Source organism: Leopardus geoffroyi, chromosome B4, assembly GCF_018350155.1.
Source record: "Leopardus geoffroyi isolate Oge1 chromosome B4, O.geoffroyi_Oge1_pat1.0, whole genome shotgun sequence".
NCBI lineage: Eukaryota > Metazoa > Chordata > Mammalia > Carnivora > Felidae > Leopardus > Leopardus geoffroyi.
In genome coordinates, this window is record NC_059341.1 from 80,759,232 (window position 1) to 80,785,751 (window position 26,520).

The following is a 26,520-nucleotide window of genomic DNA, read 5'->3' on the forward strand; positions in this document are numbered from 1 at the left end:
GGCTGGTCAGTTGCACTGCACCCCAGAGCGCCTTCCCCAGAACCGGCAGTTTTCATCTGCTAATCAGAAGCAGACACAAGCTGCTGGGTATGCTTCGGCCCGGCGCCCCCTTTCTCGGAAATCCCCCAATCTGGAAACTATTAAACTCAGACTGCTTGAAATATAGCCCTTTAATATCTCAGGCTGCCCATTCTGGTGAGGGTGCAGGGTGTTGTTCTGAATACTTGGGGAATACCACCGTAAAAGAAAATAATTGGGGATCCCAGTCCTTCCGTAGCTTCCTCCATCGCATCGCCTAACAGGATTGGTGAGGCACTTGTAGGGACCAGCCCCTTCCCCATCATTTGAATCTCCTACCCCCTCCTTCCGTCCAGCACGCCAGTTTGGGGGGCTGGAGGAAGGTGGGAAGGCACAAACATTTTGTTTGGGTGATATTTTGAGGGGAGCCATCAAAAGTCGCAAACGCTGGTTTTCCCAGTGGCTGAAGCACCCTCTCCTTTTTCCCACTTAAGAGACCTCCTCCCCAATTCCAGAAGCAGTTGTTCTCTTGGTCCTTTTGAATGGTGCTTTGCCCGTAGTTTTGTCTCTTTTCGCAAATCCTCACTCTCCCCTTTGGCCACTGCGCTGTTCTGAGACCCTGGCGTCAGTTTCGCACGGGGCGGAGGCCAGGGCATCCGTGTCCCTGGGTCCTGGCTGCGGGGACTGGGGCTTTTCTCCCAGCCCAAGCTCCGCGGCGTTTCCGGGCTTCCACCCCGCCCCTGCTCCAAGGCCCTGTCGCCTCCCCTCCTCCGTCAGCGCGGCCTGCTTCCTGCAGCCCGCCCGAGCCGGCCTTACTCCGGGCAGGAAGGAGGGCCGCCGGGCTCCGAGGGCCCTGGCGAGACCGTGGGATTCAGAGCAGGCCCACCCGGCCCAGCCCACTGTTCAGTTCCAGCTCAGCCTCCAGCCTGCAGGTCAGGATTCGATTCAATTTTTATTTATTACAATTCGTGAATTTAAACCACAACACAACGCAAACCCACATCTAGGGAAAGAAACGAAAGCTGGGGGAAAGAGGGGCTGGCAAACGCCCTCCTGCCCTAATCTTCCCCTCCCACCTCTCCTCTGCTCCTTTGTCAGAATCACAAAACCCTAAAGGTTGTTCCACTTGGGAAGGCAGCGGATAGGTACATTTCCGCAGCCCCGAAATGCCACTTTTATGGCGCTGTTTGTCTCCCTGCGCTGGATTCTGAATGGGGCCGAACAAAACAGCAGCGCGGAGCTGGCTAGACGTCTGGGCTTAATTGTTTTATGGTTTAAATAAGGTGGACACTCTTTCCTTTGAAATCGGATTATAGGAATGTTTTGTCTATGGCCCACGGAGAACGGGACCTCACTGGCTGGGAGGGAGAGGTGGAGAAAGAGCGCGCGTGAGAGACAGAGAGAGGGATGGGCTATAAACCAGGGGGCAAACAGTCGGGAGAAGTCACAGTCCCACCCCAAAGTCCTGCAGGCGGCGGCGGAATAGGCAGTGCGGAACCAGCGGCAGGGTAAGAGGATCGAGGAGTTTAGGGTGTGCGCCGCGGGCAGGAGGTCGCGGGAGCCTCGGAGCGTGCATCTGCGTGAGCGGAGGTGTTCTGAGCCCAGAAATGCGCCTGAATAGGGGGGAGATCGCGGCAGTTGCTTTGCACAGTGTCTCTTAATGCGGGAAGGGAGGGTGACAAAAAGAGAAAATTGTGTGAAACCTTTGACAAGGTTTATTTAGAGAACTTGGAAAACAAAAGGACAGAGGTCCCGAGGAAACTCCCTTCTGGGGAACCCCCCCCCCATATCTCTCTCTCCTCTCTCTCTCTCTCTCTCTCTCTGTCTCTCTCTTTCTCGCACCCATTTGGAAACTCCTTCCTCTCACTTCCCACCTTTGGGCCAAGGCTGGGACCTGCCTGCTCTGTTGGCTTTTTCCTGGCCCGACTGCATTGGAGAAAGTGGACGCGAGGTGGCGCTGTTGCTCAATGTTAGAGGCGGCGGCAGTGCCCCTGGCCGGCCTGGCCGCACTGACATTTGAGGCCCGGCCCCGAGGAGCAACCGGGAGAAGGCCCCGCGCCCCGGCCCAGCCCGGCCCCAATGGCTCTGAGCAAATCAATCCTCTCACCTGCGAGGTGTAAATAAATCGCGAGTGGCGGCGGGAGATGGGCCCTAGCTCTGGCAGCCGGCTCGAGAGGCTCAGGAGGGCGGGCGTCGAAAATAATCGCTTTGCGAAGGAGATAAGCACCAAGCAGGCAGCGCGTAATTAACACAAAAAGGCAGAATGACCCGGACAAACGAACATAAATCCGTGGTACCTAGGAGGGCGGAGCAGGCCTCGGGGCGAGGGGCAGAGACGCCCCAGCGAGGATGGCTGCTTGCGGTTCCTTTATATCCGAGGTCCGGGGAGCGAAATCAAGCAGATACGTGTAAAAGAAAAAAAAAAAAAAAAAAAGAAAAGAAAAAAGAAAAAAAAAAGACAATCAAATGAAAAAAGAAAAGGCGAGGGACCCCCCCCCCAAAAGGGGAAATCGAGTCCAGCCAGGGGGTTCAGGACTGGTGGGCTCTCAGAGCAGACGGTGGTGGCGGCACACTCGGGACAGTTGCATTCCAAGACACAAAGGCCTGGAAGAATAGCTCTGTGGCAGGGTTTTCGCTGGACCATAAAATGTCGAGATATCCCCCCACCCTCTAAAAGATAAGGCGCAGGCCCCAGAGCGGATCTGGCCTGCGGAGCCTCCTCTTTCCAGGCGGAGAAGGGAAAATATTTATGACAGTCCCCAATGACCCAGATGCTGGGAACCCAGAGCCCATCTCCTTCAGCTTGGTACTCTGAGCAGAGTAGGCTCAGAGACCGCAGGGCTGGGACCAAGGCTGCAGCTGGCTCTGGTAGTGAAGGAGACCTCTGTCATGCCCCACACTGTCCTGGACCCTAGGGAGGCCTGCAGCCCTGGCACAGCCCTCCTCTGACCCTCCCCTCCTGCTGCTCCAGGGCCAGAGTTCCCGGATGTTGCAGAGTTTGGGCAGTCCCTAATTCAGGTGGAGGTGGGTTCCTCCAAATTCAAGGGATCCTGGAAGTGTCCTTTGCTGGGGCACCAGGGAATCTCCTTTGGGAATTGGGCTGAGAGTGGCCATCTTCCCAGCAATTATTTAGATAATAGAGGGACTGGGGGAGGGGTCATTCTACACCGTCCTTTCCTGCACTGCCATTCCTTATCCATCCCCAGAGCTGGGCTCCAGATGGGGAAGGCAGAGACCTGGATTCCTAACAGCCTCCTTCCTCATCCAACCTGGAAACCCCAGGATGTGGAAAGAAAATAGGTAGCAAATTTTTTCATGATGCAAAAAGCTAAAGATGCCTGTGTGTCTGTCAGGTCTTATTTTCCTGTGTGCCTGAGTGCACAGGGTCTGCGAGGTGACAGGGGCGCTTCTAGGCATGCATGATAGTTTAGGGAGCATGCACTCGATGTGTCTCAGGGTGGAAGGTGGCACATACAGGATGTGTGTATTCTGAGTGTGCCCCAGTATTGCCATGTGTGTGACATCCCCGCACAGCCTTGGAAGGGGAAGACCGGAAAAATCGTTCTTGTTCCTCTTCCTCATTCGTATGCACACAGCACACGTATCCACAGCTCTCCCTCTTCTCCCTCTTCTCCCTTTTCTCTGTCTGTGTTAAGCCCCACATAACTGTACACGCTTATGGCCAGAAAAGGGTCCTGATGGACTAGGTTCTTTTATCCGTTAGAATTACCTTGAATTTCCCTAGTCTTGGAGATAGGGGAGGAACCCCCTAGAGAAACTGTGGGTAAATATTTAAAGAGTGTCTGTTGACAGTTCCCATCCACATCCCGGCCTGGGCAGCCGGCTTGGGGAAGTAGGGGGTGCAGTGAAGCCAGGGGGCCTCTCCGGGCTGAGCTGGCATTTCCTATAGGGTTAGAGTATGTGGAGACAAGTAAGAGGCCTGCTCCAGTCCCTTCCAACCCAGATACAAATAGTCTCCTGAGAAGAAACATCCTGGATCGGCCCCGCCAGAGGGCCAGGGACCCTCCAGCGGCCCTCTCCTCTGTCCCCATAAACTGCTTTGCTCTCAGAGCCCCCAGCCAAGCCTCAGGCAGGAGCTGGTGTCTGAAGGGGCAGTGCCGCCCTGACTGGGTATATGGAGAGCGCCCCACCTCCGGCCCCTCTCCTCTACCCACAGCGGACAGGCCAGGGAATCTTAGGGATGGTGGAAGACAGGGCGGCCTCCCACCCTGAGGAGGGGCAGGAGACATGCAGGGTTCGGATGCCTGAAGTATTGGGGGATACGAGGTACTCATGTGCTAGCTCCTTCTGAGTGCCAGGCTTAAGGACCCCCTGGGGAGCCCATCGTTTGGGTTAGGGGACCTGCTCTCTCTTCGCGGCATCCGACCCCCTGGGGCGGGGTGGGGGGAGAGTCTCATACCTGTTGAGGTAACCTGAGTTGACCTGCTGGCTCAGGTATCTCTGAGAGGAAGGAAACAGGAAGGGGGGAGAGGCACCTTCAAATCCGAACGCGCACCTTGGAGAAGCTGGCCCCAGCCATTAGCTGGGGCTGGCTCACCACCCCCCCCAACACACACACACAGACACCACACCCCCCTCCCTCCCCCTTCCTCCCCTCCCCTTCCTCCAGGTCCCCCCAGCCCTGAACCCCTCAACCCCCCGCCACCATCCCTCCTTCTCTCTCTCTCTCTCTCTCTCTCTCTCTCTCTCTCTCTCGCCTGTCTTCATGTCGTGGATTGATGAACGCGAATCGCGTGTAAGCGCCGCCACCGCCGGGAGTCTGAGGAATTCGCCTGGGCTGTTAAAGGAAAGAGCTAAGTGCGAGAGCGCGAGCTCTACCTACCGACAGTGAAGAGAGCCGCCGCCGCCGCCGCCGCCGCCGCCGCCGCCGCCCGCCCGCCGCCCGCCGCCCGCCGCCGCCGCCCGCGCCCAGCCCCGGGAGCCGAGCGCGCCGAGCCGGCCGGGCCCGGCACCCAGGCGCCCCCCACCTGCCCAGCCCAGCCCCGGGGAGCCGGCCGGCCCGGGGTTCGCTCCCGGGGGGAGGGGACTTTCGGGGGTACCGGGCGGGGGGGAGTCGCGAGCCAGAGGGGAGGGGGCGGCGGGTTTTCATGTGCCCAGCATGAGCTCCTACTTCGTCAACCCCCTGTTCTCCAAATACAAAGGCGGCGAGTCCCTGGAACCGGCCTATTACGACTGCCGGTTCCCTCAGAGCGTGGGCAGGAGCCATGCGCTGGTGTATGGGCCCGGCGGCTCGGCGCCCGGCTTCCAGCACGCCTCGCACCACGTCCAAGACTTCTTCCACCACGGCACCTCGGGCATCTCCAACTCGGGCTACCAGCAGAACCCGTGCTCGCTGAGCTGCCACGGAGACGCCTCCAAATTCTATGGCTACGAGGCGCTCCCCAGACAGTCCCTTTATGGGGCTCAGCAAGAGGCGAGCGTGGTGCAATATCCCGACTGTAAATCCTCCGCCAACACTAACAGTAGCGAAGGACAAGGCCACTTAAATCAAAACTCGTCTCCCAGCCTCATGTTTCCATGGATGAGACCCCACGGTGAGAAGCCTTTTCTCTTTCCCCCTTGGTCTCCCGCGCTCCGGGGTCTTTCCCCCCTCCCTCGCCTCCTTTTTGTCTGCCCTCGCCTTCCCTCCTGGCTTTGGGGTCTCTCCGGCCCCACCCCCGGGGGCCTGAGTGGGTTTCTCGAGGTTGGGAGGTTCGGCTGGGGGTGGGGCGCGGGGCTCGCCTGGGGTATTGGGGGGACGGGGGGCGAAGGTGGTGTCCGGGTGCAAAGGGTTAAAAATCATTTTCTCCACCACTGTCTGTCTGTCTGCCCGTCTCCCCCTCTGTCTCCCTCCCTTGCCATCTCTACAGTCAAAGTTGGGGAGGTGGCTGGGCAGGGGCCCCGAGGACCCTGAGGTTATCAGCCTTTGGAGCAAACCAGTCTTTCCATAAGGCAGAGAGCCTCAGTCCAGAACAGTGGCCAGGCTTTCTTGGGGGCAAAGGGAGAGACTCCTGTTTCCTTCCCCTAGCGGGATCAGAGGGTGACAAGACCCCAAGGACAGGTGCCCTGGCTCTCTGGGGGTACCCACTGCCTCCTCACAGAGAACTAGCCTTAGGGCCACCACCCCAACTTTGCTTTACTTCCCTCAGTTGGAGAGAAGAGAGGGAGCCAGAGAGGAGAGAAAAAGAGTGCACGGAAGGAGAGGGGCCATGCAGATTAGAGGGCTCTGGGCTCCAGAGGACCCAAGCCCAGCTGCCCCCAATCAAAGGTTTGTGGGCTTTCCCTGAGACCTTCAGAGTGGCTCAGGCCATGAGCCCCTCCAAGGGTGGCCCCTCATGGCCCAATTTCGAAGTAAAAGGGGAAGCGAGAAAGCGACAAGTTCCAGCGGGGATGGCCCGTGATTTATTTGCTGGTCTCCAGTTAGCAATCAGGCCAAGCAGTGATACATTCCAGGAGATCAATTATTTTTCTTCCTGGCAAGGCAGTAGGCAGAGAGATTCAAGGAGGGGGCAGTGAGCAGAGTCCCTCTTCCTCACCCCCAGACCTTTTTCCTTTCTTTTGGAAACAAGACTGTCCCCAGCTCTGCTCACCAAACGCCACTCTGCACTTGTAAACAAAGCTGCAAGGGCCAGTTTCCTGAGCCTGCAGGCCTGGGGGGGACTCTGCAGTGCTCCCTTGGCCCCTGCCATCCGCCAGTTTCCTGACAGACCCCAGTCCCTGCCCCCACCCCCACCCCACCTCCCAAGGTGAAACCAAACAAAACAAGCCCCCAAACTTTCCTGCCCTTGCCTGCTCCCTGCTCTCTCGCCTGGTCTTCAGGAGGGAGGGAACTGGGGAGATCAGAGGGGGGACTTCAGGGGAGGAAGAGTGGCAGGGGAAAGCCGAGCCCCCACCCAAACATAACCAGACTGGGGTTCTATTCTGTCCAGCTCCGGGGCGGCGCAGCGGAAGGCAAACTTACAGCCGGTATCAGACCTTGGAACTAGAAAAGGAGTTTCTCTTTAATCCTTATTTGACACGAAAGCGCCGGATTGAAGTCTCTCACGCCCTGGGACTGACTGAGAGACAAGTGAAGATCTGGTTCCAGAACCGAAGGATGAAGTGGAAAAAGGAAAACAACAAGGATAAACTACCCGGAGCCCGAGATGAAGAGAAGGTGGAGGAAGAAGGAAACGAGGAAGAGGAGAAAGAAGAGGAGGAAAAGGAAGAAAACAAGGACTAAGCAAAAAAGAGAGACCCCCCCCCCCAGCAACTCCCTTGAAGTTTCGTTTTATGGTAGCGGATAAATTGAGAAGTTTACGACTGTCATTTGCTTTTATAGAGAATAGAATGACACTCACAACTCTAACTACCTGTCAGATACTTGCAGCTCTGGTTTTATTACCTTTGGACTTCCCCCGATCTTTATTTGTTTGGGGGCTGGAGGGGGGGGGAGACGGAGACACAGCGAAAAGTTCGGACGCTGTCTCAGTCGTTGCCCCAACACACACACTTGTCCCTACCCCCACCCTTCGGAGTCCTGCCTGGATTTTGAGGTCTGAGACCTGGCCTCTCTGCCCCTCTCTCACCCCTTCCTGCCACTCTCCCACCTCCCTGCTTCTCTGGTATTTATTTTAGAGGGGAGCCCTCTCAAAATGCAGAAGAAGACTTGTGGCTTTGTTTTTATGCTAGGGTTAGTGTATTAGATTTACTTTTAATTTTTTCCAAAAGAAAGGAAAGAAAAGGGAAGGAAGGGAAGGGCAATGTTTAAAGAAACGTTTAAAAATGATAGCAAGGAATGTCCCTTCCTCCTCCCTGGGGCTCCCCCACTTAGAAAGACCCCCCCCTTGACTTTCTCTAGAAACCTGATGGAAACCTGAAGGAGATGCGGGTCTCTCCCCTCCCCCCTCCCCTCGGGGTAGATAGGAGCCTGCAGTCGCCGTTAAAATCCTACCTAGCCATCCCATGGTCACTCGGGCCCATGCCTTCCTCCCCTTTGCTGTCTGATTTCTGTTGTTGGGCCCGGCTTCCTCTGAGCTGTACTAGTCTTAGCGCTCAGAAATCACCATAATCATGAAAATAATAAGAATGATAATAATAATAATAATAATAATAATACTGATAATAAATCTTTAACATACTACCTAAAGGGAACCTGCAATAATCTTGAAGAAAGAAAAAAGACATTTTTGAAAATCCTAATATGCAAGAAAAAAAGAGAAAAAATTTAAAATTAAAAAAAAAGAAAGAAACCTCCAACGTATTTTATCACTACCTATAGAGAGAAATCCTGCTTTGAGAGTATTCGTAATGCGGTTTTGTTGTCGTTTGTTGCTGCTTAATTTCACTAAGAAAACCCCAACAACTGAGACTGCCTAGCCCACCGGTCCCGTGCGCTTTTATTGTGCTTCTAACCCCAGTAGAGTAGAGCTAAATTGCACTGAATGTATAGTTAACTCTGTCTTGAATTCTCTGTTTATGCAATGTGCTCGAAAGAAAAAAAAAACGTTAAAATATATCTATAATAATAATTTTTGGTCATTTGTCTTTATGTCCAGCTATGAATGTAGATTTTGTGTCCCGGCAGCAGCCCTGTTCCTGGTCCAAGTACTTTGTATTGTATACGTGAGTCATAATAAAAAAAAAAAAAGGAGAAAACCATATTTGAAGCTGGAATGATTTGCTTTTTTCCCAACGCCCCCCCAATTCTTTACTCCTCCTTCCCTCCTTATCCTCCTCTCCCAACACTGTGGAAAAGGTGTCCGCCACTGGTCTGACTGGGCTGGGGGAGCTCACGTGGAGAGGCGCCTAGGAGTGGAGAGGGCAGGCTGGGCAGGGAGGGCAGGTGAAAGGTGGGGGAGGTGTAGAGGAGGAGGAAGAAAAGCAGTTTGCTGCAAGTGTGCTTTTGGGAGAAACTTGGCTCCAAACAAAGTGGGGTTCTGGATCCCAGTGGGAAGAAAGCATCTCCCCCACTGAGTCACCTTCCTCTTCCTCAGCCTTGGACTGGGCCCAGACAAAGAATATGCCCCCCCTGGGCCCCTCCCACAGCTAGGCTCTTTTCTTCCAGGGGCTAAGGATGAGGCACTGGGGTCCTTTCTGATCTCCACATGCCCCTCGTGACCAACCCTGGGCACCCAGCACCCAGCACTAGGACAGGGAGCAGGGTGGGAAGGATATGAGGCTGAAGGCCGCCTGGAGGACTTGGCTGGAGGAAGGTGGCTGAGGGTGGGGAGGAGGAAGCTGAAGCCTGTGGGGGGGGGGGGAGGAAAGAAGGAGAAGGTGAGGGAGTTGGTACACCAAGCAGCCTGGGTCCATATTCTGATATTCAGATTCTGCCAGCAGACTCATCACTGTCCCCCAGGTCGCTAGCATCTACTCAAGCCTCTGTTCTGGCTGTTTCACGCTGGCCCCTGGCTTCACCTTGGCAATTGGGCAGCCAGCCCTGCCCTCATAGTGTGGGCCACTGGCCTGGGGGGTGGGTAGGATGGACCTGCTGAGTGGACAGTCCTCCATCCCAGCCACAGCAGGGGAAGGGGGGTCTTCATGGGACCCCTCATTCCCCAAAATAAGGGGTTGAAGGCTAAGGGACTCAGGGGGTAAAGGGGTCTCTCACTCCTCCCTGGAGCGTCCTAGACAGAGAAATCGGTTTATGCCAATAAGATTCTGGTCAAATAATACCAAATTCCAGAGATAACAAGTCTTCTGACTCAGTCAGGAGAAGGGGGAAAGGAAAGGCGATGGGATCTTCTGGTCCTTAAAACCAGATCCCCCCAAAGACTGAAATATTTTTGACAGCAGATATCTCTCTGTCTCTGTCTCTGTCTCTGTCTCTCTCTCCCGGTCAATTATTTTCCCTTAGGCCCAGGCTGACTCTTATTTTTGTGTAATTTCACCCGCATCTGGGTCCCTGGCACCCACGCAAAGTGGTCGTGAATACAGGATTGGGTCAGGCATCCTTGATAGGGGATGCCTGCCGCCGGAGAGAGGCTGCCGACTGCAAGCACAGGCTGCAAGCAGCCGGGAACAGCTTTGCACAGCTCTGGGGGAAATCTTTGGAAACTTGGGGTCCCTGCTGCGAGCCGCTGCGCCAGCCAGGTAACCCCGCTTGCTGCGGGAGGCCCAGGCTACCCACCGGGGAGGCCCCAATAAACAGCATTTCGCTCCGACCTCAGGCCTTCCCACGGGCGCCCCTTCCAGACTCCGAGGGCCGGCCGCGGGCTGTTTCATTTTTTAATGTGTCATTATGATTTCTTCTAATAAACATCCCCGGCCCCGTAGCCAAGTTGCTTGAACCCTACACTAAGTGGCTCCGGAGGACCTCGCCGAATTTTCCCCACACCCAATGCCCCCATTCATCCCTGGCCTTCTCAGCAATGCCCGTGGCCCCAAGCCGGGCGTCGGAGGGCGGGGTGCGTCTGGCGCCCGGCATCGCTTGAGACGCAAAGCCTCGGGTGGGCCAGACCAAGAGAGCTCCAGCCGCCCGTTCTTGCAGCACCCGCTCCCCCACCCCTTCTGCCCACCGCCTCTTTTTTTCTCGTTTGGAGAGAAAAGGAGGTAAAACCCGTTTTATGGGGGAACTTAATTGCGAGCGGGATGCGCTCTCTTTAGAAACGCGTCCTCCCAAATGCTCCCGCCGTCCCATTACCGGAATGGGGACCATTCGGCTGCAGCAGATAGGACTTTCTCCCATTCTTTACTTTTTTATTAGCCAATCAAAGTGGCTTCCGAAAGCTATTTGTGATTTGTGAAAAATAGTATCTTTCAAAATGCTGAGTTGAAGCATCTCGCTCATTTCGCCTTGAATTTATTATTCTAATCTCAACCGTAGAGACGGGATAATGCAGCTATTAAGTTGGGGGGTAAATTCGTTTCTCTGGATTTTTTTTTTTTTAATTCTCGGCATTCTATCTCCCCTCCCATTTCATTGCAGAGGCCAAGGGAGGTGTGGGCCTGCAGGGGACCTGGGTGGGGGGTTGAGGGAGGTAGTGAGTGCTCTAAAGGGCTTTGGGGGGGGGCCCTAGGGTGAAAGAGTTGACTGGCCTTCCCCAGGCTCATCTTCCTCAAATGAGACGCCCCACTGGCTGCCTGACGGCTGCAGAAAGTTACGTGGCCCCAATTAGAGTGAACTCGGGACAGGTTGTGCCACAGACTAGAAGTAAAATTTCCCGTGAGCAGGCCGCAGTGCCGTCCCATTCTTCCAGTGGCCCATTGTGAAAAGCTGGGCCAGAGCTTCCTTGTCGTAATTTTTAACTACCTGTTATAAAATTTATGGGTGGGTTTGTAAAAGAAACTAGGTCTCTGCATCCGGCTGAGGGAACTGCTTCCCTCACTGAGGGAGGAAGTTTGGGGAGGGGATGAGGGACCCCCTATTGGTTGGGGTGGGGCACCCAGCCCTGGAAGTCCCTGTGCCAGCTCCAAGCAGGATCAAGGGGAGAGCTTTGGGCTTTCAAATCTCCAGCTGGTGCAGAGTCTTGGGCTGTTGACTAGGCTGGGTTGCGAATGGTTGGCAAATGATCTCTATGGGGGAATTTATTCTGGGTTCCCCCACATTGGACTCATCGCCAAAATTAGGGGTCTGGAGAAAGTGGGGGGACACCTTGGGTGCTTGGAAATTAGCACAGAAGGTGGAATTTGGAGAAGGATAAGTTTCTTTTTTTTCCGGGCCTCCAAGGTGTATCCCAGCTGCTGGGACACCAGAATTTTTCTGAAAAAAGGCAGGTGGGTGTGGGTCACTTGACAAGGCAGAAAAGGCTTCAAACTGCCTTACACTCAAGGGGGAAAAAAAAGCGGGAACCAAGATCTTGGACCTTCATTTTATTTTCAATTCTAAAAAGATTGGGAATAAGCTGCCCTCTGAACCTAGGAATTGAGGAGACTTGACACCAGGGATAGTCTTGGAGAAGGAAAAATGTCATTTTCTCTGAGAAAGGAGCCTGAGGATGACGGGCTCTTTGGGGGTTCTGGAGGCCGCCCCCAACTCTCACCCCTCCTGTTGCCTCCGCAGGGCTGCCCAGTATGGGTCTAAACCCTCTCCGCTCGTCAGAACACGGCCAGGTCAGGCTTGGCTAGGAGGTTTCCAGCGGCGTGTGTCTCCTGTTCCCGTCTAGGGTGGAGTGGGGGGCTGCCTGGACTCCCCACTGGGAAGGATGTAGCTCTCTTCCTAGAAAAAAAAAAAAACGGTCGGAGTAGGAAGCGCATCCCTGCTCAGTCCCTTCACCCCTTCAGCAGTCACTGCTCCACCAATGGCACAAACCTTTGCAAAGCTTCGGTTCCCCCAGATCCGACCTTAATACCCCATTTATTAAGAAAAAGATTTAAAATTCGGGTGGCAAAGGGAGGCGGCCGACTCAGCGCCAGAATCTTTCCTTTCCTCCTGTCGCGTCCCTCCTTTGCCCTTTCGGCGCTAGCCTGGAGCTGCCTGGCCCGTGGGGAGTGGGCGGTGGGTGGGGGTGGGGTGGGGGTCGGGGGATGCTCCCTCTCCGAGAGAATTGGGTAAACATGGCGACCGCGGCGCCCATTTGCACACGCTACACAAATGCATCGCATTCCCGGTTGTTTGCAGAAAATTTACAGCTGAGTAATAAAAGTTTACGATCGACTCACAAGTTGGATTGGCCACAAGAAGTCATGTGGATTCCATCCATGAACGTGAACTTTTTATTGTGGTTTGTCCGTTCGGAGCGCTCCGCAGAACAGTCCTCCCTGTAAGAGCCTAACCATTGCCAGGGAAACCTGCGCTGGGCGCTCCTTTCATTACCAGTATTTTTTTTTTATTAATCTGATTAATAATTATTTTCTCCCCCCATTTAATTTTTTTTCTCCCAGGTGGAGTTGCCGGAAGCTGGGGGCACCTGGGGAGGGAAGATGGGGGGGAAGGGCAGGAGTTGAGGGCACCTCTCTCTCCCTTCCCGATCCTCTAGCCCCCCAAGGGGCAGGAGGAATGCGGGAGCAGGAGTTGAGATAGGGAGCTGCAGATGCCTCCGCCCCTCCCCTCCCAACCTTTCCCTCCTGCCCCCTTCTTGCAACTCTCCTTAATTTTATTTGGCTTTTTGATCATTGGGACTATTCTTTTTTATTTTTAAATTTATATAAAGTATATATGTGTGTGTGGAGCTGAGACAGGCTCGGCAGCGGCACAGAATAAGGGAAGACGAGAAAGAGAGAGTGGGAGAGAGAGAGAGGCAGAGAGAGAGAGGGAGAGGGAGAGTGACAGCAGCGCCCGGTAAGTGTTTCCTTATTGGTTCAAATATGTAACTAATGGTCCGTAGCTGGGTGGCGGTTTCAAGATAAGGACAGCAGCGGCTTGTCTTGGTTAGAGAGGAGAGGGGGGCTGGCGAGAGGGTGGGCGTGCGGGCAATTATGGGGAGGAAAAGTGGGGGGGGGCGGTTAAGCTGTAATATGGTAGTGTGGGAAGTCTGTTGTCCTGATGTCACTGTGCGCCGAAGTTGGGGGTTGGGGGGCAAGAGGACTGCGCCTGTGGGGCTCAAGGCCGGGGTCTAGTGCGCTGACCCGCTGCCTTATGCCCACCCTGTCCTTACCTATTATAGATCCGCGGCCTCTTGGCTAATAGGACTGGGATGGAGGGGGCCCGGAAGCTCAAACTCCAGGGCAAGAGAGAGAACCTGTAGGCTGTAACCATTGCCCCCTAAGCAAAGTCAGCCCCCCAACCCCCAAACAAACTTTCCGGCGCCCCCTCCTTGCCCGCAGCCCCCTCCCTCCCGGAGAGCGCCGCCGCTAGAGCTCACACATGCGCAGTGCGGGCCCAGGGCCGGGCTGCGGAGCAGGAAGAGAGCGCAGCTAGGCTGACGGCGGGGCCTGTTAATTGGCAATTAGGGGGGAGGCTGTTGGCTGGTGCGCGTCAGCGGAGGGGAGTGCGTCTGCCCACCCCCAGCTCCCGCCCCCACTCGAGCGGACCGAAAGATGGGAGGTGCCCTGCACTGCGGGTGGATGGGTGGATGGGTGGATGGGTGGATGGGTGGGGGTGGGGGACGCGGTACTCAAAAGCCATCTTGTGCTTGGAGAAAAGGGGCCAATCTGCCTTCTCTCACCCGGCCCAGCGTCCCCCACCCCCAACCGGGGCCACCGCACCAGGGATACCCACTGGGCTGCTTCACCCGCCTCGCCTGGCTGCCCTGGGCTAGGATCTGCCTAGTCTGGGGCGGAGGTGGGAATTGGGGAGGCCCTAGGCTGGGTGGGGACCGGCCTAGGTCTCGCTGGCGGGGCTTCTTGGGTGAGTGGAGGCAGTGAGGACTCCAGGCGCGGCTGGCTCATGGGGTAGGGACGTCAGAATTGGGCGGCCCGGAGGGTCCTGGGCGCTCGGGATCTTCCTAATAATTGGTGCTAATGGCGTGTTGTATGGTCTTAACCCGACACATATGGTTTCATAACACAGTGGCTTAATTTCTTCCAAATGTACGTGGCCCTGAATGTGTTGCAGTTTGATATATGACCCCGCCCTGCTGCCTGGCCTGGGTCCGAGGCGGCCCCTATATGTGTGAGCTTCTGTTTATAAAGGGCGATGCACACACAAACGCTTACACACCCAGGCAGACACACCCCAGAGCTGGGGGAGGGGAAGCGCTTATTCCTTGGAGAGGTTTGAGAGTCTGGGGGCCAGACTCACCTTCAATCCGAGCTAAGAGCCGCCCCCCACCTCCAGTCCTCTCTCTCGTGGCTCGACTGGGCTTCTCCGCCAAGCCCCAGTGGGGGAGGGGAACGCTCCTCGATTTCCTGTTTAAACCCTGACCCGTCGCCTGGGGGTCGGGGTTGGGGGGTGGGTGGGAGGGAGAACCTGTTTTTATCAAATTCTTAAAAAACATAATTCGCCTGCATTCAAATCAAACCCCTTGGGTCCGAGTTGATGGTGAATCTTCTCTCCCCTCCCCCCACAATCCTCTTCCCTTCCTCTGCTGCCCCCCCAAAATTCCCGTTTCATATCCGACATAAAGGCCTCTGAGGTATTCTCCCGGGGGAAGAAATGGCATTTTCTCTCCCCCTTTCACTCCCCCCCCCCCTCAATAGGACTTGTGTGTCGGCAGAGGCTTCTGCCGAGGGGCTAATTTCGCGTTCCTTGTTTACGATCGAGAAAAGCGCTTGGCTCTCCCCAAATGGGCCCAGCCCGCCGCCTGCTCAGGCTGCCGCGCGCTCTCCCGCCGCTCCAGCGCGGCCCTGGGGCTGACGCCCCGGGTACCAGGCCGCGGCCGCGAGACCCCGTGTCTGTGGGACCTGAGAAGGGCAAGGGGAGTGCGGTGGGCCAGTGGAGGGGCCCTGGAGGCCTGAACATGGGAGCCTTTCTCCTGGCGTAATGTGGGAACCGCCGACCGGTGAGGCCTCTATTTCTCTCTTTCGCCTGTATTTTGTCTGCCCCCGCTGTCTGCCTCCCCCCCCCCCCCCCCGCCCCGCCGCCGATGGCCGCACTGACTGTGGGGGGGGGGGGCGCGAGTCTCCTTTGTTTGCCCCCCGAGGAAAACAGTTTCCAGGGAAGGCCACTCAGGACAGTGGGGATTCACCTGGGATATTAGAGGGGCCCCCTCCCTTCGGAGGGTTGGGCCTGGGTAAGGCTGGGGTATTTATCTCGGCCTACAGGGATCTAAACAGATGTGCTGCCGGCGAAATTTCAGGGTGCTGGGTTCATGGGTGACGGGTTAACGGCTGCATCCGAGGTGTCCTTATATAATATTTTTATCAATTGATTTTCTGTCCCTTCCTGGTTAGGGTCCTGCAGGTCCCCACGTCCTTCACCCCCTAGATCCTCCTCATGAGACAGAGGGATGCAGAGAAAGCATAGCAGCAGTGACTGATCCTGGTTTTCCAGTTTTCTAGTCTGGCCAGGGGATAAATCCAGCCCCAAACGCCAGCCCCTTCCTTCCCTCCTTACTTTCGATTTTCTTTCCCTTCTTTCTCTCCCTCCTGGTGCTCAAACAGAAGCACAAGAGGGGCCACCAGTGGCAACCCCCAGCCTCCTTGCAGGCCAGATTCCCTGTAAACGTGGTCCTTAGTGCAGGAAAGCACTGGTGTGATTATCTAATAATAGCCAGGGCGGCTGAGACTAGAATCTGCCTCAAGGACTCTGCACACGCCCAGGACGCCCAGGACGCAGGCTGGGCAGAGGCACTGAATCTGTGGGTCAGGTTCTGGCAACACTCCCCGGAGCCCAGGGCCCCTAGCATTCCGCTCTTTGGGCACCTCAGGCCTGCCCCTTCTAGGCTTTGTCAGCCCTGCCATGGACTGTATTTCATGCACCAGTTCCTAGCTAAGGAGAAATGGGCAGAGCAAACCCTTTCTCCCCCTGGGTCTGACAGTTGTGATCCCCACGAAGAATGCACCCTTGTTTGGAGAAGGCGGCCTTGTTGGGTTGGCTGTTGTGTTGCAAAAACCAGGCTTGGTAGCTTTATACACTTATTATATACAGGCTCAAATGTACAGACTCGGACTTATGCGTGAATATATACAGACTCATGTTTCCTCGGTGGTTAATTGTATATTACCATGCTTATACTCGCTCAAACACCGTTTTATGTGCATGCAAAATTTTGTTAGATGGGATTGGGCTCAAGGAGGCACTGGGTGCACCAAGAAGGCTCTCTGGGCATGCTCTCCTGGAAATGTGTGCACGCTGGAATCGGAGTATGCGGGTTCCAGTAACCAACGGATGCCACAAAGGCTCTCTCAGACCTTATTGCCTTCACAGTCCAAGCAGCTGGGCCAGGGAAATATTGAATCCCTTCGGCTTTCTCTCCACACTTCCCCCCCCAAACTTCCCCAACTCAGAGGCTGTTTACCAGGGAACACTGTTGTGTTGAAAGTGAGAGTTTTGTGGGAAGATCTTTTTGTGTTTTCATGGGTAAAGTGGATGTTTGAGCAGTTCTGAGCACTCGGCTAGGCCCTGGTGCCTGAGCATTGCTGGGACAGCAAAGGAGATCTGAGTGGCTAGTTAATAAGGTGGCCTCTGGGAAGTAGTCTGGGGCAGCTGTTTGAAAAGGCTGGTGGAGAAGGCGAGACAGAATGGGTTAGGGGTGCAGTGAACATCTATCCCCGCTCTTGCCCCTGCTCACCGGACCCCAGATTTGCCTGCGTTGTCTGGGGGGCAGATTAGGGGCTCTCTACGCTTCCCAAATAGGCAGATCTGGTTACGGGTGAGATTTCGTTTTAATTCTCTCAGCTACCGACCGAAGCGGGGCGAAGGCTGACCGGCAGAGCCGGAGAAGAAACTGGGTCTAGCTGCCTGTGGGCCTGGGGCACTGAGTGTGTCCCGGGGCTGGGAATTAACAGCCTCCTTTCTTAGCCTTCCTCCCTTTTGGGGCCCCAAAAAGACAGAGCAGGGGAGAATATAAATGTCCATGAAAAGCTCATGAAAGAAAGTAAGAACAGGAAAGGGGCTAGTGGGGCTTTCCTCCACTCCCTAGGCAATCAGGTTCCTCCCAAGACTCCTGTCCAGACACGCTGCGGGTGCCGGGTGCTGAGACATGCAGCCTTCTTCCACCTTCTCCTGCCAGCGCTGGGGGCAGCCTTGGGCTTGTGGACCTCGGCCACCCGTGGGTGCTGGAGTGACATGACCCCCAAATTGTGCCCCTTACGCAGCCCCCCGGCCTCTGCCGCTGTGGCTGCAGCCGCTCCTGTTTATTGTGTCTGTGAGTTGTTTACTTGTTTTGTCTGCTGCCACCCTGCGTCAGAAACCCGCCAAACCAGCAAACTCACCCAGGAGAACAAAGTGCGGCGCTATCCTCTGCTCCCTCCCCTTTCCGGCACCCTGCTCCGGCCATTACCTCCTCCCTCACTCTCTCTTTCCCAGGGGACGAAGCAGAAATCGGCCTAAAATAGGGCAGCTGTTTATAGGGTTGGGGGAATTATGGGGACACCATAAACCGCCGGGTGTCCTGGTGGTGGAGAGACTTAGAGCTGCCCTCCCCTCGCCTCCGGCTTTTCTTCTTTCCCCTTGGCAACTGCTTGGTTAAGGGGGCCACAGTCATTGAGGAAGCCGAGCCCCCCTTACCCCACTCCTCCACTCCTTTCTGCAGGAGTTTTCCCTGAGACACAGGTTGTTGGGTTTTAAATCAGGGTAATGTTGGCGGATGCATAAAACTAGATAAAGTGTTGTCACTCTCCCCTCACCCTCCCTTCTCCTCAGCCCCCCAAAATAGCAGTGAATTTAAGCAAATCCTACAAAATTAAATTGCCCCTTCGCTAAAGATCCTATAAATCTCCAATCCCGCCAGGTATAGAGTCGGAGAGGCCGCTGTTTGCCTCTAATCTTGCTCCTGGCTATCAAATCTAAAAGAGTATCATCGAAGTAAGTAATATTCTCGTTTCTGAAATTAATTCCCCCCTCCCCATCTCTCTCTCTCTTTTCGCCAGTGCAGATTAAATGGTTCTCTCAGATCTGCAAACAATAAAGGATAAAATTATTTATAGGGAAATGAGGACGATGTTTCATTGTTGGCTTATTGTTCCAGAACATAATAACATTTTATTTTCAACTCGGAGAACTTACGCCAGGGGAAAAGGGAAAAGGGGGAAAAAAAAGGCAGGGCACACCCCCCCCCCACACACACACAAAACTCCTACTGTATATAACTTATATGACATTTACAATTTCCTCATGACAACTCACTGTGACGTCATAAATGCCATGCTCCTGAATTTTACAATGCTCATAAACCAACAAAGTGGGTCCAAGCAGTGCTTACTGGGGAGGGGATATGAGAAGCCAGGAATTTGAGGATCCTTTGGCCTCATTCTGGGGGCCAAAAATATTCTTAATATTCTAGATTCTCATTCTTCCTCCTGGGCCAACCAGGGCCACTTGCTTTTCCGCCCTGAAATGTCACTCAGCATCTGAGTTCCCTCCCCATGCCCAGCAGGGATGAGATACTGTGTCCAAGGGCCCTCTCCTCAGCTGGTATTCAGCTGCTTGGGACAGAGGTGGGACGCTTGGGGGCCAGGCCCCCAAAAGCCAGAAATGATTTCTTCCAAAGGGAGCCCAAAGGGGCTCAGGGCTGAGTGGGATGGGACAGAGATGCTTGGGATCTATTTTCCTTTTTAACCTTCAGTTAGTGAAGTGAATTGAGAAGCTAAACAAATGGCATTGTGGGAGCTTGTGTCGGCCTAGTGGAGTGGTGGTAAAGAAAGGTCAGTAAGAAATCTGGAAAGAGAGAGGGAGGAGAGAAAATAGGACGTGAGTTAGCAGAGCCTCTGCATGTACCTTTCTTCTCTGCTTAATTGCAAATAAAGCAAAAGCAGCTTGGGCAGCCTCTCAGCCTCTTAGCTCAAAAGAGGAACTGCCAGCCCAGGCCTCAGAGGTGTTTGGGGCAGTTCTCAGGCACTTGACATGCCCCATCTGGCCTCTTCCTCCTTCTCCCCTCCCTGCTGACCCCCAACTCCATTCAGCTGGCCAGCCTGGGCCCTGTCCCCAGAACATCAGCACCCCCAAATGGGATCCATTTCCGGGTTGGATGTGTCAAATTTCGCTTTTCTCCAAGTGTCTCCATGCCTGAACTTTGAAAGGAGGAGGAACGTTCTGTTTTGGAATGCAGTGTGTGCATGGGGAGGCATGCGCTCAGACAACTTCCCCGGAGCATATCTGGCAGAAACTGGAGGCTCCTTGGGTGAGCTATGCTTTGGTGTCCCCAAGCCGACCCAGTTTGCCGCATTCAGGTTCTCTGGCGGACTTGGAGACTCTCTTTTGCAATCCTTTTACTCCGGATTCTGTGGAGATCAAAGGAACTTATACGCAAAACACTAGACATTTGGAGTAGGATTTATTTTTCAATTTTTCAATTGAAAGAATTCTAATCATAAGCCAGTCGGGCCAACTGAGCAACCACTCTAGAACAGCAAAGCCTTAACCAAACAGTGCAATTGTAAGGTGAGCTGAACAATTATTGATACTGGGGTTTCTCTGCAAGAGGGATTTCGGCCCTTGCCCAGTGGCACAGAAGGGGCTGGTGGGGCAACCGCTCTTCCCCTGCTCTCAGAATTGAGAATTGGCAGGGGTGGGTCCGGCAGCTGCAGAGGCTTCCGGGCAGCCAAGCGCCCAGGCCGAGCGCTGAGTCCTGGCGGCCCCGGTGTCCAGGTCGTTGAGCAGCCTCCGGAGGCGCGAGCTATAGTTGTGGCGCGCGGGCAGCCCGAAAGGGAGTGTGTGTATCTGTGTGCGAGGCTGGGTGAGTCACAGACATCTGCGCAGAAGTGGGGGATCTAGGGAGAGAGAGAAGACTGGCAGAACACAAACTAACCGGGAGCTCTGGAAAAGACTGTCCAGCAAAAATTCCAGACCTCATCCCTCTCACTTCAGATCCCCTTCCCCAAGAAATTAATATATTTCCCAGAGCAGAGTGGAAAGCAAAGGCAGGCAAGATGAGGCCTGCCCACGAACCCCTTCCCAGCCAGAGTCCAGTCACACCTATCCTCTCCCCAGTTCAGAGCTGCCCCGGGCCTCCAGCCCCTGGCCTGGAGCAGGTTCAGGCTGGGGTAGGAGCGCTTGACTCGTTCTGAGAAACCTTCAAGTGCCCAGCCTCCAGAGCACCCCATAGCCTTGGGGACTCCAGGCCAGTGACTGCCCCCCATGCAGGCCCATGGCGCCTGCAGAAGGTCCCTCTCCTATAATTAGCGCTCATGAAAAGCATGTGTTTTGGGCTGGGGAGATAGGGGGACTGGAGCAGCGAGCGGCAACGCTCCCCCTTTATTCCTGTACTGTGTTTTTTGAATTCTGTTTCGAATCCACTAATTACAGCTCCGAAAGTGAAAATCTGTTTTCGCCGCCAAACCCCCTCGGAATGCCTGATTCCGGAGGCCCAAGGGGCAGAGCAACTCGGAGACCTGCGGGCCTGATGGGGGTGTTCTCTGATTGCTCTAGGCTTGTTTTATAGAAACAAAGAACAAGTCCCCCCCCCCCAACCCCTCCCAGGACTTGTGCATATTTACAGAGCTCAACTGCAGTTTTAATAAAACATCTGTTCTTGCTTCTGCTGATGAGTTTCCATAATTGTTTTCAGACAAATTTAACAGGAAAATATAAATATATTTAGAAAAACCCAAGTCCCAGCTATCCCCCCATAGACAGTCATTCTTTTGCCAAAAAAATAAAATTAACGTAAGATGAGAAAAGGAAAATATAATCCAATGGAGGGAAGATCGGGCTCATCTGACCTGCTCTCCCCCCTTGGAGCGAATCCTTCCAGTAAATTTCAGCTGCATAATTAAAGATCCAACTGAAAGAAGGAGGCTTCTTTTCTCAGGAATGGAAGGTGATGGGGGAGAGTATGTTGGAAATTAATTTGGCTGAAAATCTTTAAGCAGTGGGGGAATTTATTTGTATTTCTGCTTCCCCTCCTCTCCCCCTTCTAGCATTTCTGCCTTTTTCCCCCAGCAGCTGGTTTCTGTTCATTATAAATCGGCGAGACCTTTCAGTCTCTGCCCTCTGTTTAGGGACGTAATAAAACACTTAACTTTCCGGGGCTGAGACTTACATTCTGCTCCTCAGGTCGCCCACCCCCGCGCCCACTGCTTTTAGGCCCCAAATGAGACTATCCCCAACTTTGGGGCCCTTTTCCCCTCCAGACTTTGTTTAGGAGGGGCTCAAGGAAAGCCAGGCATCCTTGCTGGGGAGCTGCAGCACATGCTTCCCTAGAAGTCCCTTCTTTCTTCCAAGGTCCTTCCTTCCCCCACTCCCCCACCCACCCACCCATAAAAGAGATTTAAAAATACATAGAAAATCAACACTCATTGAAAACGAAACCTCATTAAGACATCCTATCTTCCATCATTCAATTTGTTGTACATTGCAACAATTTAATATCTTGAAGGAAATATCACTGACATGATTTATCCCTCTAGCAATCTCTCTCTGAAATGGGGGGGGGGCGGGGAGGAGGGAACTTATTCTCTCTTCCGGCCTGTTCTATGTGTTACACTGTTACCCTCAGGGCAGAAATGAGGCTGGGAACTCTGGGAGCGGCTACTTGTGTCCAGGGGTGCGCTGACTTGTTTCTTAGCTCAGCCCTCTGGGTCTTCGCGCCCCCCCCCCCCCGCCCCCAATTCTTTCTCACTCTACCTCTTTGCCCTCCAGGGGGCCTGGAGCCCCAGCCAGCTGTTGAAAACCTCTGTCCAGGCATGCCATGAATTTGAGGACAGCTGGATTCTAGAGCAAAAATCAAGTCACGCTGGTGTCTGTGTTTATGTACCTGCCATGTCACCCCCAAATGAGACAACTCCTCTCAGAATTTCCCTCTTAAATTGGAACCCTCCTCAATCTTTCACTTTTATCTCGCTGGGTAGAAGAAAGTATGGTCCACAAGGGGGAACCTTTATAATATGGGGGTCTTTCCCTTAACCCTTTTAAATATCAGCAAATTTCCCTCCTTTCTGAAGGTTTGGGGCTGTATTTTTAAGAGCCAACACAAACTGTCAGACAGGGAGACTCCTCAATCCCCTAACGAGGTTCATGTATTAACTAACATGTTGTCTCCACCAGCTCCTACACACTGTCTGCTTTTGGGTTCGAAACTTTATTTTTCCCCCCTAGCGACACTCCAGGGAAACCTTAACGTTACAGAAGATGAATAAACGAGTTTTTTCCCAGCGTAGTCCCGTTTATGGCTTTATTGCTACCCATTGATTACTCCGCTTTGTTACACAGAAGGAAAAGATCATAAAATCCGGCGACATCCGGGTTCTTGTTATAGCCACCCCCCCCCCAAAATGGTGAAGAGAAAAATATGAGCTTCCACTGCTTCCTTCGCTAGCCCCACCAACCCCCTCTTTGTCAAGTCAAAGCATTTTCAGTCTATGTCACGATATCAAATTAAGTTTGGATTAATCAGGAGAAAACCCACATCTGCACACCTTCCGCTGTTTCAGTTCGCCCACTGCGGCTCCCTCAGAAGCCTCGTACTCAGCTGCCTTTTTCCTAACCTTCCCTTCCTTTTTCTCGGCCCCAAGGTGGAAAGAAAATGGGGGCGGGGGCTGCTGAGAGGCCCGGCTCTACCAGGTGTGGCTGGCCCTTGAGGGAGCTCCCCAGGAGCCCTTTGCTGGAATCTCCCAAGCCCCCAGGGCTCAGGTCCAGGGGTGCCTCCCTTGGCAGGGGCAAGGGGCTTCTGACCTGTGTAGGGGCTCGAGCCTGCCAGACGCTAACTGTCCTTCAGAGCCCCACCAGCCTTGTCTCTCTGACTGGATCTTATGTGAATTACCCCACCGGCCCTCCCTGGCTCCAAATCATAAATTCTCACCAACATAAACAGGAGTTGATGTGTCTAGAAAGATTCTCAGAGTTCTTTCTTCTTCCTTATTTTCCTTTCTCTCTCCCACCTTTTACTCCTTTCTCTCTTTTTCTATTGTATTTTCATACATTTTTCCCTTTTCTACCAAAATGCTGCAGCAGCTTCCCCCCAAAAAGGGGGTTCTGAGAGGCAGAAGGAGGCTAAAAGGAAGAGGAAGCGGATGCATGGCCCTTTTGCCCACTTTAGCTCGCCACTGTACCCTGAAGTCTCATCCTTACCCCCTTTAGACTGACTTACTCCCTACATCCCCCTTACACCTAAGCCTACCAGCCACACTCTCCTTCCTCTGAGCACCACGTTTTATGCAGTTTCTTTCTACTTTTGATTTTTTTTTTTTTAATTACTGGGGTGGGGGAATCCTGGCTTAGTGATGAGGACTCACTCCATGGAGGGTCAAACCAGGATTTCCTGCAGGATTTCTGGGGATTTCCCCCCCCCCCCCCTGAGCTGGGAAGGGGCTCTTCCCATGGAGAAATCAGGGTGTTATTTTAGAAGGAGGAAGATATAAACGATGAAATCGGATCGAAAATAGAGGGATTTCTCCAGCCCTGGCTCTGGCCACACAGCACAGTAAAGTTAGCTGGAGCTTAGAGATTTCCTAGCAGTGTAGCCCCTCTTTCCTGGGCCCCAAGGCCCTGCTAATGCATATTCACCCTTCTCTCACCTCCAAATCAGTTCCCTAACATATATATTTTTAAAAGAAATCCAAGTCTTACTTTCAAAGCACACACTTAGTCTCAACTAGGGAATCAACAGAAGCAGAAGCGATTTTTTTCCCCCTTCTTGACATCTGGCTTGCGATTGGCTGGAAGGGGGTCAGCTGACTTTGTCATTTTGTCTGTCCTGGATTGGAGCCGTCCCTATAACCATCTAGTTCCGAGTACAAACTGGAGACAGAAATAAATATTAAAGAAATCATAGCCCGACCAGGTAAAGGCAAAGGGATGAATTCCTACTTCACTAACCCTTCCTTATCCTGCCACCTCGCCGGGGGCCAGGACGTCCTCCCCAACGTCGCCCTCAATTCCACCGCCTATGATCCAGTGAGGCATTTCTCGACCTATGGAGCAGCCGTTGCCCAGAACCGGATCTACTCGACTCCCTTTTATTCGCCACAGGAGAATGTCGTGTTCAGTTCCAGCCGGGGGCCGTATGACTATGGATCTAATTCCTTTTACCAGGAGAAAGACATGCTCTCAAACTGCAGACAAAACACCTTAGGACATAACACACAGACCTCAATCGCTCAGGATTTTAGTTCTGAGCAGGGCAGGACTGCGCCCCAGGACCAGAAAGCCAGTATCCAGATTTACCCCTGGATGCAGCGAATGAATTCGCACAGTGGTGAGTTTTACAGCTCCGAGATATAAATTAAATAAACTGAACTGGCTTTATGACCGGCTTCCCTAGAAGAACGGGCGGAGAGAGTTTTTTATGGCCCCATAAAAACAATCACGCTCGTCTCCTCGCCGACGCCGAGACAGGGCCCCCTCTTCTGCCCCCTCTGCTCGCCTCCCGCTTGCTCGCAGGGGCCTGGCCCCCTCGGCCCCTGACGCATTGGAGGGCTCCAGGCTGAGGGGGCAGGAACAGGGCAGGGTATGAGGGGAGGGGGCAAAGGGTAGGGGAGCCCCCCAAAGTCGAGTCAGGCTGAAGAGAAAGGAGGGGGAGAGTAGGAGGCAGAGAAGTGGGGAGAAGTTTCCAAGGAGCTAGGGTGCTTGGGGAAGTGGGGGAGCCCAGTCGTTGAGAAATGGGGCCCTCATCCCCAGTATTTGGGATTTTTCAAAAACCAGTTTTTAGACTTACAGCTTTCTGCCTGATTCTTGCCCTCCCCCCCCCCCTTTCTTTGGGACACTCACCCACCCACATACGGTGGGGGACTGAATGAAGTTGGGATCCTGGCTGTACCCCCAGTGGGGGTGGGGCAGGGCAAAAGGGAGAAGGCTGGAGTCTGAGGGGGCCCGTCAGCTGCTGGCCAAGTTGGGAGGGTCAGGACTTTGCTAGGCTAAATCGTCTACGGAGGATGCCTTGCTGATTGTTTTTAGTGTGTTTTGTGCCCGGATCTCTAGGGGTCGGCTATGGAGCGGACCGGAGGCGCGGTCGCCAGATCTACTCGCGGTACCAGACCCTGGAACTGGAGAAGGAATTTCACTTCAATCGCTACCTAACGCGGCGCCGGCGCATCGAGATCGCCAACGCGCTCTGCCTGACCGAGCGACAGATCAAAATCTGGTTCCAGAACCGCCGGATGAAGTGGAAAAAAGAATCTAATCTCACGTCCACGCTCTCAGGGGGCGGCGGAGGGGCCGCGGCCGACAGCCTGGGCGGAAAAGAGGAAAAGCGGGAAGAGACAGAGGAGGAGAAGCAGAAAGAGTGACCAGAACTGTCCCTGCCACCCCTCTCTCTCCTTCTCCCTTGCTCCCCTCCAATTCCCTCCTAATCACACCCTCTATATTTATCACTGGCACAATTGATGCGTTTTGACTCCCTAAAACAAAATTAGGGAGTCAAATATGGACCTGAAAGTCAACTCTGGACCCCTCCCTCACCGCACAAACTCTCTTTCACCACGCGCCTCCTCCTCCTGCTCCCTCGCTAGCTCCTTTCTTGGCTCCTCTGCAGGCCCCTTCCCCCGCCCAGGCCTTGGGGGCTCCGTCCCTGAACCTCGCTTCAGCTCCACAGATCTCCTTCCAAATGAGGACTTGGCCTCCCGCCCCCTCGGCGCCCCCACCCCCGCCCCTGCGCGGAGAGCTGGCTCCCGGGCCGGGGCCTCCGCTCCGGGGCCTCAGGGCCCGGCCTGGCAGCCGGGGAGGGCGGGAGGCCCAAGGAGAGCGCGTCATGGTCCCACAGCAACCCCCAGGGCCTCCCCGCAGCCCCTGCCCGGCCCCTCTGCCCCAGCAAATGCCCAGCCCAGGCAAATTGTATTTAAAGAATCCTGGGGGTCATTATGGCATATTACAAACTGTGACCGTTTCTGTGTGAATATTTTTAGCTGTATTTGTGGTCTCTGTATTTATATTTATGTTTAGCACCGTCCGTGTTTCAATCCCATCTTAAAAGGGGAAAAAAAAGAGGGAAAATTACAAAAAGAGAGAAAAAAAAGTGAATGACGTTTGTTTAGCCAGTAGGAGAAAACAAAATAAATTTAAAAAAAATCCCCCTCGTGTTACCCTCCTGTATAAATCCGACCTCTGGATCCGTTCTCGAATATTTAATAAAACTGATATTATTTTTAAAAGTTTATATTGGGATT

At 54.0% G+C, this 26,520-nt stretch overlaps 2 protein-coding genes and 2 long non-coding RNA genes across 9 annotated transcripts; 2 read left to right on the forward strand and 2 right to left on the reverse strand.

Annotated features, from left to right (window-relative positions):
• The first annotated feature begins 779 nt into the window (after positions 1 to 779).
• On the forward strand, positions 780 to 26,510 carry HOXC6 (homeobox C6). 6 transcript variants are annotated; one of them, XM_045466787.1, is made up of 3 exons: positions 780 to 950; positions 24,269 to 24,614; positions 25,337 to 26,510. In XM_045466787.1, the coding sequence occupies exons 2-3, from the start codon at positions 24,461 to 24,463 to the stop codon at positions 25,642 to 25,644; spliced, it is 462 nt and encodes a 153-aa protein (XP_045322743.1). In that variant the 5' UTR covers positions 780 to 950; positions 24,269 to 24,460; the 3' UTR covers positions 25,645 to 26,510. The 6 variants fall into 6 exon arrangements, with proteins under 6 accessions (XP_045322743.1, XP_045322744.1, XP_045322741.1 ...); XM_045466788.1 differs by having other exon boundaries at positions 798 to 950; positions 25,313 to 26,510; XM_045466785.1 differs by lacking the exon at positions 780 to 950 and adding an exon at positions 12,886 to 13,219 and having other exon boundaries at positions 25,313 to 26,510.
• On the reverse strand, positions 952 to 2,592 carry LOC123592006. Its single transcript, XR_006709532.1, has 2 exons — positions 2,126 to 2,592; positions 952 to 1,674 (listed from the first exon to the last, which is right to left on the reverse strand). It is a non-coding gene; the product is annotated as an uncharacterized LOC123592006 (long non-coding RNA).
• Positions 5,072 to 8,655, forward strand: HOXC8 (homeobox C8). The gene is made up of 2 exons (XM_045466790.1): positions 5,072 to 5,573; positions 6,948 to 8,655. The coding sequence occupies exons 1-2, from the start codon at positions 5,138 to 5,140 to the stop codon at positions 7,238 to 7,240; spliced, it is 729 nt and encodes a 242-aa protein (XP_045322746.1). The 5' UTR covers positions 5,072 to 5,137; the 3' UTR covers positions 7,241 to 8,655.
• On the reverse strand, positions 10,837 to 12,699 carry LOC123592008. Its single transcript, XR_006709534.1, has 2 exons — positions 12,601 to 12,699; positions 10,837 to 12,157 (listed from the first exon to the last, which is right to left on the reverse strand). It is a non-coding gene; the product is annotated as an uncharacterized LOC123592008 (long non-coding RNA).
• Positions 26,511 to 26,520: the final 10 nt, after the last annotated feature.

Coding starts and splice junctions, on each gene's coding strand:
- HOXC8 (XM_045466790.1), top strand. CDS start 5,138: ATGAGCTCCTACTTCGTCAACCCCCTGTTCTCCAAATACAAAGGCGGC. Junction 5,574..6,947: donor TCCATGGATGAGACCCCACG/GTGAGAAGCCTT, acceptor TATTCTGTCCAG/CTCCGGGGCGGCGCAGCGGA.
- HOXC6 (XM_045466783.1), top strand. CDS start 24,215: ATGAATTCCTACTTCACTAACCCTTCCTTATCCTGCCACCTCGCCGGG. Junction 24,615..25,312: donor GCGAATGAATTCGCACAGTG/GTGAGTTTTACA, acceptor GATTGTTTTTAG/TGTGTTTTGTGCCCGGATCT.